The sequence below is a fragment of the Ammospiza nelsoni genome, chromosome 22 (assembly GCF_027579445.1).
Source record: "Ammospiza nelsoni isolate bAmmNel1 chromosome 22, bAmmNel1.pri, whole genome shotgun sequence".
Lineage (NCBI taxonomy): Eukaryota > Metazoa > Chordata > Aves > Passeriformes > Passerellidae > Ammospiza > Ammospiza nelsoni.
In genome coordinates, this window is record NC_080654.1 from 5100909 (window position 1) to 5113517 (window position 12609).

Here is a 12609-nt window from a genome sequence, read left to right on the forward strand (position 1 = left end):
CACACTAAAAATCCCAAACCCTCAATTTCTCACCAAGTGATACACCCACACTGCTCTCTATAATCTATTTCACACTTTTGTGGGTTCCAGTCTATTCTGGAGTTTAGGAAACTTTCTCCATGAATGAGGGTCAGAGTCAGTGCTGCCCTGGGGGTCAGGGCAGCCCAGAGCAGACACAGAAATATTCCCAGTGCCCTGATTTCCACAGTTGGACATAACAGAAATTTCCTCATGGAAAATGTGGTCAGGGATAGGAAGGGACTGCCCAGGGCAGTGGTGGATCCCCAACCCTGGATGTGTCCAAGGAAGGACTGGGGATGACGTTATGTTGTTATGTTATGTTGTTATGTTATGTTATGTTATGTTATGTTATGTTATGTTATGTTATGTTATGTTATGTTATATGTTATATATTGTGTTGTATTATGTTATGTTATAACTGTACTAAAGAATAGAGAAAGGATCTTACAGAAGGCTTAACAAGATACTAATTAAAAACTTGTGACTCTCCAGAGTCCCAGCACAGCTGGCTGTGATTGGTTATTAAGAAAAAAACAATTTACATGTAACTAATCAAATACCTGTTGGATAAACAATCTCCAGCCACATTCCAAAGCAGCAAAACATAGGAGAAGCAATCAGATAATTATTGTTTTCATTTTTCTCTGAAGCTTCTCAGCTTCCCAGGAGAAGAAATCCTGGTGAAGGGATTTTTCAGAAAATATGACAGTGACAGTTTTAAGTTCAGAGCATTGTTAAAACATATATTTTATTCAGGGAAGCTGCAGACTTGAAATGCCTTATATGGGGAAAAAGCAAGGAGGCGGGAAGAGTATCCTAAAACAAAACCCACCCCAAAACCCAGCAATAACAAACAAATAAACAAAAATATCCAAACTATTACTAGTTTTTTATTGCCTGTACAGCATATAAACATGAACAGAATTTCTTTACAATCTTGCCACCAATAAATAAAAAAGACAATGCTTTCATTTCAGTGTGATTCTAGCACTGTGCTTTAGAATTATTTTCTCTCAAAGAGAGTTTAAAGAACCTTGATACCCAGCCAGTGAAGAAGTGTTCCTGTGCTCCTCTACACCCATTCCCCAAATCAACAACAATCAGTACAAGGAACTGGCTGATTTCTGCTGTCAGAATGTTCCTAAACAGCAGGAATTCAGCTTGAGTTACTCATTGCAGTTCTGCTACAAACTCAGAGGAGTCACCTGCAGACAGGTGGGAGGGAAAGGGATCCAACCCACTGGGAATGAGGGCTGAAAAAGGGAATCATCCAGTGATGTTGTGTGTAGGGGAGGCCAAATCACAGGTAGATATTAATGATTAGATACTGCTTATTGGACATTAAAAATTAGCCATTAAAGAGGCTGCAGGGGATGCTGAGTTTCACAGTTTGTTCAAATCCAGGGAAAACAGTGGGAAATGAAACCCAGGGCATTTCCATTGCAGTGTCACCCAATTCCCGCAGCCCTGGAAGCTCTCAGAGGAGTCCCAGCCTCCTTGCTGGCAGATCTGCTCTGCTCCAGGTGCCGCAGGACTGCAGGGATGTCCCCACGAGCTGGCAGCTGCAGCTTGCCTGCAGTTGAAGCCCAGGAATATTGATTGGTGAAAGTACATGATCTTCACAGGAATGCACAAACTTCCCAGCTGGACGTGTCTGTTGTGGGTTTTTCCACCTTCTCAGAAGCAGCCAGCACAGGCAGCGTTGGCACAGATCTCACACAGGTCATCCTCAGCAGCCAGGCCTGCCCAGGAGAAAAAGGGATTCAGTTGGGTGCCAGGAGGGCAGAGCCACCTGCCAAAGCACTTGGAGACTCCTTTGCATTTCTACTTCACCAATTGAAAGATCCTTGTAGGTAGAACTGCTCTGAGGAAAATTAACTCGTGCTAAAATCTGACTGAAGGGATGAAATCAAACCCGAATTCCTTGGGAAGCCATGGGAAGCAAGAGGACCAGAGGACATGGAAGCATTTTATCCTAAAGTGTCCCTCGTACTGGACAGCAGATAACTGCAATAGAATAACTCAAAAAAGCTCGAGTTATTTGCTGCAGCTCTGCTACAAACTCAGAGGTGTCACCTGCAGACGGCGGGAAAGGAAAGGGATCCAACCCATGGGGAAGGAGGGACCAGGAAAGGGAATAACCCAGTGGTGTTGTGTGCAGGGGAGGCCAAATCACAGGCAGATATTAATGATTAGATAGTGCTTATTTAAAAAGAGCAGAGCCACCTGCCAAAGCACTTGAAGTCTCCTTTGCATTTCTACTTCACCACTTGAAAGATCCTTGTAGGTAGAACTGCTCTGAGGAAAATACACTCGTGCTAAAATCTGACTGAAGGGATGAAATCAAACCCGAATTCCTTGGGAAGCCATGGGAAGCAAGAGGACAAGAGGACATGGCAGCATTTTATCCTAAAGTGTCCCTTGTACTGGACAGCAGATAACTGCAATAGAATAACTTTAAAAAGCAAACACTGCAGCAGCAGCAACCCATGGCAGAGGGACTTTGGACAAGGAGGAATAAGCTAGAGAAGGGTAGATTTAGATGAGATATTGGGAGGAAAATCCTCCCTGTGGAGGTGGGCAGGCCCTGGCACAGGGTGCCCACAGCAGCTGTGGGTGTCCCTGGATCCCTGGCAGTGCCCAAGGCCAGGCTGGAGCAGCCTGGGACATTGGAAGGTGTCCCTGCCATGGCAGGGGTGGAGTGGGATGAGCTTTAAGGTCCCCCCAACCAAACTATTCAGTGATTCCATTATTCTGCTTTGGATGAACTTTTCCCTGTCACAGCAGTGGGATGTGCCCAGGGAAGAGCTCAGCTCAGCACTGCAGGAATTTTCCTTGGGTGGTTCATGGAGCCCAAGCTTTGCAGGAGAAAGAGCAGCACAAAGGCAGCAAAAACCCTCCCAGCTGCCCTAGAAGTGGCACAGAAGCAATCCCAAGGCTTTGCCTCTTGCTGCTGGAATGTTTAAGGTTAAAAATCGTGGTAAAAATGAAAACTATGAAATATGAGTGACATACTCAGCCTCCTGAAAATCATGGGTGCATCCTCCCTCTTGCACACAGGCCTGAACTCCTCAGGGAGGTGTTTGTCCTGGCATGGGGAGTAGCTGGCCATGGGCACCATCATGCGAGGGTTGATGTGTTTGCTGCCCTCCATGAGCTCCTTCAGCTTCTTCACAGACTCCAGGGGGAATTTAAAGTCTCCATCCTATAAAGAACAAAAAAAAAAAAGAAGTGTCAGGAAGCTAGGCCTTTGGCAAATCCATTCCATTGAAACCATTTCTCCCAGAAAATACAGCAGAGGGAAAAGATGGTGTTGAAAGAAAGCCAAGATAAAACCGGAGTGAAGGCAGTGGACAGAGGAAGAATTCAGTCCTGGCTCATCCCTGTGAGACAGACCCATAAAATCTGGGATAGGAAGGAAGATCCAGGCTGGGAATCTTCAGCCTAAAAAGAGAGAATTGGGAAATATCACAGAACCCTGGAATGGGTTGGGTTGGAAGGGACCTTAAAGCTCTTCTCATTCCCCCCCTGTCATAGACAGGGACACTTCCACTATCCCTGGCTGCTGCCAGCTCCATCCAGGGAAATGTGATAGAGATCTACAAAATCATGGCTAGAATGGGGATAAATGGGGATAAATGGGGATTTATTTGGTTCATTATTCTCCTAACACAGCAGGGGAAATGCCAAGTGTTGGCTGTGCCACACAAAAGCAGCTCTTCTTTCACACCACATGTTGCTGGGGCCTTAAACCCTTCACCCCAAGACATTGTGGCAAATTTATATTAATTTAGAACCACAGAATCTCTTGTGTTGGAAGAGACCCACTGGGATCACTGACTCCAGCTCCTGGCCCTGCAATCCCACCCTGTGCCCATTGAAAACTTGCTCACACAATCAGTGAAAAACAAGTTTTTGGAAGCATAAATACAGCACTTCTGACTCAAAGTTCACACCAGAAACTTAAGGAAGCTGGGACAGGACTCTGAGAAATCTCTATTACTTTATGTTTTAGTCGCTTCTCCCTGTTCATCAGTTAAGGGTCATTCCCTCAGTTTCAAGAAATTTCCCCTTTTTGAGGCCATAAATTTAAGTTGCAGCTGTTTAACCAAGTGCACAGAGTCTGTACCCATCTGCAGATAATCAGAGTTTGGCCTAGAAAACAAATAAGGATTTTCAAACTGATTTATTTCTGCCGTTTTAACTTGATTTCATGGCCAGCATGTAGACTAAGGTGATGTGGGAGGTTCCAACCCCATGGCAGGGTTTGGAATGAGATGAATTTTAATGTCCCTTCCAACCCAAACCATCCTAGGATTCTGGAGTCAGGTAACAGCTCCTCATCCAAAGAAATAAAATGCAGTGGCTGATACAGCACAAAACAAATATTAGCATTTATTTCACATCCCCATGAGTCCAATGGGGAATGGTGTGAGATGAGTGGGGAGGGAATTTGATTCTGGCTGGGGTTTTGGAGGTTTTTTTACAGCACCACATTATTTTGGCGTTCAAGGTTTAAAAAACCCAGTCAGATAAACTTTGGATACGTATTTACTACGTCAAAATCTCGTCTCTTGCAATCAGTTTATGATCTTACTCTGGTTAATTTATCAGTTGACCTCGAGGATCTTAGAGATCTTTTCTGACCTTAATGGTCTATAAAAGCTGATCAGGCACTGGCATCAGCAGCCCCTGAGAGTGTTGGAGTCACCATCCCTGGAAGTGTTCCAAAAACACATGGATGTGACAGGGGACAAGGTGGATCTCTCTGTGCCGGAGGAACAGTTGGATTTTATAATCTTAACGGGATTTTCCAACCTAAACAACTTTCTGGTTCTGTGATCAGCCCTGGCTGCCTGTGAAAAATTCACTTTTCCTATGAAGGCAGCTCTAGATTCAGCTGTGGTCACACAGCTGAGAAGCAAAACCCATAGAATTAAAAAAAGGGTTTTTCAATTTCAGTCTCACAATTTCAGAGAAACCAGGAACTGGGAAGAAACCCTGACATCTGCAGGTCCTGGGGACAAAAAATAGAACAAAGGAACAGCAAAATAGAGACAAAACCACCTCAAGTAAGAAAGATGTATTGGAGAGAGGTAAATTTGACATCCTCTGGGACAAGGAAGGGAAGTGTCAGGAACAATTTCAGAGAGAAGAGTGCAAGCTAACTTTGTGCAGTGAATAATCACAGAATCAGTCAGACTTCAAAGACTTCAGGTGAAAGGAGTGCAAGACTCAGAGTTCACTGCATACACAATGGGGAAAACATGGATTTAATGATTAATGAGAGGAGAATTCCAGCTCAAACTCCAGAGATGCACTCCCTACTCTCTTACATAACCTAGAAGCAGCCATTCTCATTTATTAATATATTTTATGGCTGCAAGTGGAAAAGGGGAATGTTTTTCACTGTAGGAAGCTGTTTGCTCCTCTGGAGACTGTAAATGTTGAAGAATGGTTTGAGAGAAAGGAATAGCTTAAACCTGCTACCTCTGGCTATCTCTGTCATCCAAAGGACAAAAAAAGGATAGTCCAGGACACAAAGGTTCCTTATTCCTGGACACTTGCTGCTCACACATAAAGAGAGTCAATAATTGTTTAACAAGTGTTGGTTTTTATTAGTTTTCCTGGTCCTCAGAGGAAAGTGTTTACATTGCAATCAGACTGAAACCTCCTCTCAGAGGAGTGCAGAGAGATCCAAAACTTCCCCAAAAACAAACCAGGGCCCTGAGGTACCTTCCTAACCCCTTCCACATTGTATGGAGTGCCATGGTTTGACACTACAAAACTCCCAAAAAACCTCAATTCCTTTTCAAACCAGGACATGGAGTATCAGCCAGAGGTGACACCTCTGGAGCTGGTGCTCCCCTGGCACAACCTGAAGCCATGTGGCATTCACATTTCCTGGGAAAATCCCTTTGCTTGGGATTTTTCTCCTGAGAAGCTTCAGAGAAAAAGGAAAACAATAATTATCTCATTTGCTTCTCCTGTGTTTTACTCCTTTAGAATGTGTTTGGAGGTTGTTTACCCACAGGTGATTGTGTACTTGGAAGATTTCACAGAGTCTCCTTTAATCACTTCTCTGCCCATTAATATTTAATTGGATCCAGCCAAGCTCTTCTTTGCCCTTTTTTCACAGGCTCCATCCCATAAATTCACAGATCTTTCCCACAAAGAACCTCCTGCCTAGAACCAGGTAACAGAAAATAATTTCTTTGTTCACACCTTGTTTGCATCACTCTCTCTAAAGTCAGCACCTTTGCTGCACGTGGCTTTAGGTCTAGGAGAAAATTCTGGGCAGGAAACACCTCAGTCCCTAAAGGATTTCAGAGCAGAGATGTGGCTGGAGGAGGTAAATGAACAGCAGCAGCATTTAGTGATACCTGAAGTGTTTCACAGAAGAAAAACCCAGGGAATGGGGAGATACAGGTGGAAATCAAGGCAGAGCAAGGCAAAAATTCAGGTCTATTAATTTAGTTGCAACCAGAAGTTCAGAAAATATCATCACTTTGTTGAATTTGTAATAATGACAAATGAAAGAGAAAAAACTCACCTGAACATAGACTGCCTGGGAGATGTGCACCAGGACAAGGGCGGCCAGGACTGTCCAGGAAAGAAAGCTTTTCATGGTGCCTGCAAAGCCAAATTTCTCCTCAACTGGACAGATTTTATTTCCTCTACCTTTGGCCTTTCTTTGGCCTTTTTGTGTCTCTCAGACTTTCCCTCCTCTGAGCTCTCAGACTCAGCAGTCAGAGCTTTATAAAGACTCCCTCCAGCCTGGTGCTGGTAATCCATTAATCCAGACTTTCTATTGCCATGCCATAAACCCCGAGGGGACTCTCAGTTATCTGCCCACAGGTACAGCTGGGCAGTCACACCCAGGCACATCCTGCCCTTTATGAGTCGCTCCCACTTTGAGGCACTGGCTCTGACACGGGCAGGCAAAACATTCCCAACTGCAATAAATAAATAAACGGTGGGGACTGAGCTCAGCAACACCTCAAAGTGCCCATGGGCACTTTCTGCAGAACTGGGAGTGAAAAAGGAAGTTTGGAAGGAGCTAGAAAAAATTGTTCCAGCCAGTTGGCTGTTCTGGGAGTCTCAGGAATGTGGAGTGTAATCACATAATCAGGGAATTGTTAAAGTCACAGAAATCCTCTAAGATTGTTGAGGTGGATGTGACACCAGGGGACAAGGTGGAGCTCTCTGTGCTGAAGGAACAGTTGGATTTAATAATCTTAAATCTGAAAAACTTTCTGATTCTGTGAAGCCCTCTAAGATTGTTGAGTCCAACCATCAGCCCAGGATCTGGTGGTAGGTTGTTCACCATTAACCTTGTCCCCAAATGCCATCTCAAAAAATGCCTTTTTTTATCATTTCCAGGCATTGTGACTTCACCACTGGCGTGGGTAGCCCCTTTCAGTGCCTGCCCATCCTTTCCACAGAGAGATTTTCCCAACATCCAACCTAAAGCTCCCCTGGCACAACATGTGACATTCACATTTTCTGGAAAAATCCCTTTGCTTAGGATTTTTCTCCTGAGAAGCTGAAAAGCTTCAGAGAAAAAGGAAAACAATAATTATCTCATTTGCTTCTCCTGTGTTTTACTCCTTTAGAATGTGTTTGGAGATTGTTTACCCACACATGATTGTTTCATTGGATTCACGTGAGTTGTTTTGACTCAATGGCCAATTAGAGCCAAGCTGTGTCAAAACTCTGAAAAGAGTCACAAGTTTTCATTATTATCTTTTTAGCCTTCTGTAAGTATCCTTTCTGTATTCTTTAGTATAGTTTAGTTTAGTATTTTTTTATATAATATAGTACCATAAAACAATAAATTATTTTATATAATAAATATATATTAATAAATAAATATATTGAATATAAAATAAACATAATCAAGAAATATAATAAATAAATGTAATAAATTATATTCTAATAAATATAGTACCATAAAATAATAAATTAGCCTTCATGAGGTCAGACTCATCATTCCTTCCTTTATCTGGGGGGAACCCAAATACAATAAGGTCATTTCTGGTCCTGTCCTTTGTGATCCCACTCCTGTCAGGGTCTGGAGAGAACTGAGGACCAGGGCAGAGAACCCCAGGCTGTGCCTGCCCATACCCAGCTATGAAATGTCCTCTGTGCTCTTTGCAGCCCCTAATTAAAACCCATGTGTTAAAAGGTGCAGGGATGTCATTTAGGGCAAGGGGTGCCAGGAATGAAATCCATTTCTCCATGATTTCCCTGTGGAAACACACACAGATGTCACAGGGATGGAGAAGGACCAAGGTGCCCCAGCTCAGTTCTGACATCAGGCTCAGGTCCTCAAATCTGTAAATGAATTCTGGACTTGTGTGGGTTTGGATGAACACAGAGAGCAGGAGAACAATGTTCCTGATCCCAGCAGAACAGGAGAGGGCAACAGTCACCCACTGAGCACCTTCCTCAACCTCAGCACTGTTTTATTCCAGTTCTTACTGTAACCCAAATCATTGCCCAAGTTACAGTGAAAATCATCTTTATGCTTTGTGTACAATTGCAGAATCCAAAGCAGCCAGGTCCCCACTCAGGGGGCTGGGAGGGAGGGAATGGGACTATTCTGATTCAGTGTAACCCAAAAATTACTGTAGAGTTGAAGCTGAGCTGACAATGCAGAGTTGTCAGCTGAAAGACTTTGCCTCTCTCCTCTCCACATCCACAAAACTTGAACTGGAATGATCTTTATTCCAACAATACAATGATCTTTATTCCAACAAAATAAGCCTGTTTCCTTTCCTGTAATGATTTTTCTGCTGCCCTGGCCAGCAGCCAGCAACATTTGCAAGCCCACAGCAACTCAGGCCCCTGCCCTTAATTACTGCAATATGGGTCAAGGGTGGAACAGCAAAGGGCAGAGCAAAACTCTCCTCTGAGAACATTTCATTTCCCACATGCTTGGGAATTTTTACAACCATTTTCTTCTCCAAAACATGGTTTATCCTCAACCTGTCAAGTCCTGAGTATAGTCTGGTGGAAACTAAACAACAGATTAAGGAGGCATTGAGGGAACCAGAGAATTGTTGAGGTTGAAAATAAACAAGATTATCAAATCCAGCCTTGGAGAGAACCCAAAGAGGCAATTTTGGAGGGGTGTCACAAGAACAGTGAGCAAACAGAGGCAGAGAGAGCTGTAGTCAGTGGTTCTGTGTGCAGGGAGGTGTGCTGTACCCCAGGGTGCACACACTGCCCTGACAGTGCTCCTTGACACCTCAGCAGGGACACAGGGAAGTGCAGCACACCTTTAGCCTGCTGGCAGGTGACAGGAAGCTGAGCAGGTGACACATCCAGGGGATGGGGCCAGCCTGGAGGACCTGGCCACGCTGGAGAAGTGGGTCCTTGGCAATCTCATGAGGTCCTACATGAGTTGGTGTGGGAGCACCAGGATAGGACGGTGGGGAGGGACAGAGACCAGAGATCTCTGCAGCCAGGTCAGGAATTTGGGGTTTATTGCAAAGGGCCTGGGTGCAGAGCCCTGCTGGGAGCTGCCAGACACAGCTCAGAGCAGGACTGAGAGAAGTAAAGAGAGTGGGAAATAGAGAGAAGGCAAGGGCCTGGTAAAGAGGAGCAAGGAAGAGTAAAAAGAATGAGGTTCCCATTCCAATACCACAAATCTTCTGTGTTGAATATTCTGATTCTCACTAACCAATCTAGTACAACATACAAATCCTACAGAATTTACATCCAGCCTATAAGAATCATTACATTACCACACTGTGTTACATTTTAAACCCTAAAAACTCCTCTTTGGGCCCTTCTGCCAAGCTGCAGTGTCTGCTCTGACCCTTGGGCCTGTCTGCAAGCAGAGGGAATTGTTTCATCAAAAGGGGATCACCTTCAGCTGTCCATGCCATTGTTTCCCACTTGTTCAGTATCTAAGGGATCTCAAGGCTTGCTTTCATTTCAATCTCACTTATAGTTTCCATATTCTCAAAATCTTTTGCCAGGCAATCAAATTTATAAGACTTTTCTTTTTCATCTTCCCCAACAAGCTGGGAAAACCTCCAGTCTCAATTCAGGCTGGGAATGAGCCTTGGTAGCAAGGCTTGGGGTAGAAGAAAGACAAGAGTGGTCTTTCTAGGTCTTTATTCCTTTTTCCTTTTTCCATGTGGCTGTCCCCATGTCACAGCTCTTCTGCTGTCTCTTTGTCGACACTCAGCTTCTTCGCCAAGCTCAGGTTAGATCCAGAAACTGTTCAGGATTCAGGGGGTACAGGGAGGAGGACAACAGAGACCTTCTGCTCACCAGGGCTGCTTCTGGAGGTTCTGTAGCCTCCCAGACAGCCCCGCCCTGCAGACCCAGCCCCACCAGCCCGAGAGTAGAGGAGCCCCACCGTGTCCCCATGTGCCTCAGGCTGTCACCTGGGCCTGGGACAGCTCCAGGACCCCACACCCAGCTGGTAGCACTGCCAGGGGCTGCTGGCAGGCAGGGGAGGGATGTGGTGCACAGGAAGATGCCCCCATTGCCTGGGGAGGGGATGCTCCCCCTGCTCACCCAGGGATTCGTCCTGGGACCATTTCCGCAGCTGGTTCATCTGAAAGGCCTTCATGCACTGCTCCCTGGACACTTTGTAGGGCTGCAGATTGAGCAGGACCTGCTTGGCTCGTGGGGTCCTGCAAGACAGGGACAGATTCCCCTCTCAGTCCCTGCCTGGAGTCCTGCCTGGCCCAGCCCCAGCTGCTCCTGTGTGCCTTGGGCCCCACCACCCCCTTTAGCATGGACACAGGATCAGGGGCCACCCCAGGGCTTGCCCAGGACCATGTCCAGCCCAGAGCTCAGGGCTCCACTTCCTTGATGCTAAAGGGGTCCTTGTCACAGACATCTTTTATGAACAATCCTTTCCTTACAATTTTTTCTCCTGAGAAGCTGGAGGCCTCAGGAACAAAATGTAAACAATTATTATCTGCTGCTGTGGAATGAAACAGGTGCATCTGGGATTGGTCTCATGTGGTTGTTTGTAATTAATGGCCAATCAGAGTCAGCTGGCTCAGAGAGCCCAAGCCACAAACCTTTGTTATCATTGCTTTCTATTCTTAGCTTAGCCAGCCTTCTGATGAAACTTTTTCTTCTATTCTTTTAGTATAGTTTTAATGTAATATCTATCAAAAAATAATAAATCAAGCCTTCTGAAACAAGGAGTCAGATCCTCATCTCTTCCTCAACCTGAGACCCCTGTGAATACAGTCCCAGGTCCCTCCTTGTGGATGCCATGGGACAGAGAGAGAGAAACAGCAAGCGTTTCTCACAGCGGCTTGGGAGAAATTTTAGGGAGCTGGAAAGATGTGATAACTTGTTGGCTATAAACAATTTGCAGGTAGTGTTTTTCTACTTTATTTTTCTGTTCCTCTCAAGAACAGTGAGTGAGAAAGATGTTTCTGTTAGTTAGCCAATAGAATAGAATCTATTGCACCACTCTATAAATACCACACGGTTCTTTTGAATAAAGCTTTCTCTGCCTTTTCTACAATCCTGCCTCTCACCTGTTCCTCCCCAACCTTGGCACCAGAGTGACACCTCCCACCTGCTCAGTGCCCCCTGCCACACTCCTACCTTAGCTGTGGTGCTCTCCTGAGAGGGGACGGTGCCTTCTCCTGCTTGGTCCCTTCTGGGCACAGAGCAGCAGCCACTCCTGCCACAGCAGCCACTCTCTCCCTCCTCAGCCTCTCAAATCCTCCAGGAGAGAATGCAGCACCCTTCTTCAGACTCCTCTGCTCTCCCAGGGCTGGAAGCTGTGACGTGGAGCAAAGGGAAGGCAGCTCAGGCATTCGGGCAATATTAAGAGTCCCATCCTGCAGCCCATGGCCCAAGGGACAGTTTGGATCCCTCCTCTTTCCCACAGAGCTCTTGGCAGTGAAGAAATCTGGACACCACAGAGGTTCTGTTCAGAGAAAGATTCCCTGAAGGATGAAGTTGTTCCCAGGACTGAATGGAGGACACAAAAGACATCCCAGGATGGGCAGATCCAGAGGGATCCTCTCAACAGCCTCCCTGCAGTGAGGCAGGGCACGATCCTACATCCATGTAACATACCTGGGTAAATTTTCTCTGCGTGAGGGGAGCTGCCAGCCCAGCTTTGGGCTCTTCCAACTCCCTGGTGGCTCTGCCCTTCCTCACAGAGTTCTCAATTGGAGGCAGCAAACTGCAAAGACACCACACAAGTGTTTTGTCTCCAAAACACTGCTGCCCACTCCCCATGCCATGGGAAGGGCCAAGTGCCCAAATCTGCTCTCCATAAGGACAGGCAGCATGGCCAAAGGTGACACTCCTCACACCAGTCCAGGAGTGTGGAAGCCCAGGGCACTGGGAATATTTCTGTGTCTGCTCTAGGGTGCCCTGACCCTCAGGGCAGCACTGACTCTGACCCTCATTCATGGAGAAAGTTTCCTAAACTCCAGAACAGACTACAATCCACTAGGGTGTGAAATAGATTACAGAGAGTAGTGTAGGTGTATCACTGGCTGAGAAATTGAGGTTTTGGGATTTTTAATATGTTGTGGATGGCAGCAAGGTGGAGGGCACAGGGTGTTGTCCTGGGCTTCTTCATCC

At 45.7% G+C, this 12609-nt stretch overlaps 1 protein-coding gene across 1 annotated transcript; it reads right to left on the reverse strand.

Moving 5' to 3' along the window:
* Window positions 1-891: 891 nt before the first annotated feature.
* Window positions 892-6757, reverse strand: GUCA2A (guanylate cyclase activator 2A). Its single transcript, XM_059487555.1, has 3 exons — window positions 6575-6757; window positions 3037-3226; window positions 892-1763 (listed from the first exon to the last, which is right to left on the reverse strand). The coding sequence occupies exons 1-3, from the start codon at window positions 6647-6649 to the stop codon at window positions 1699-1701; spliced, it is 330 nt and encodes a 109-aa protein (XP_059343538.1). The 5' UTR covers window positions 6650-6757; the 3' UTR covers window positions 892-1698.
* Between the last annotated feature and the right edge of the window lie 5852 nt (window positions 6758-12609).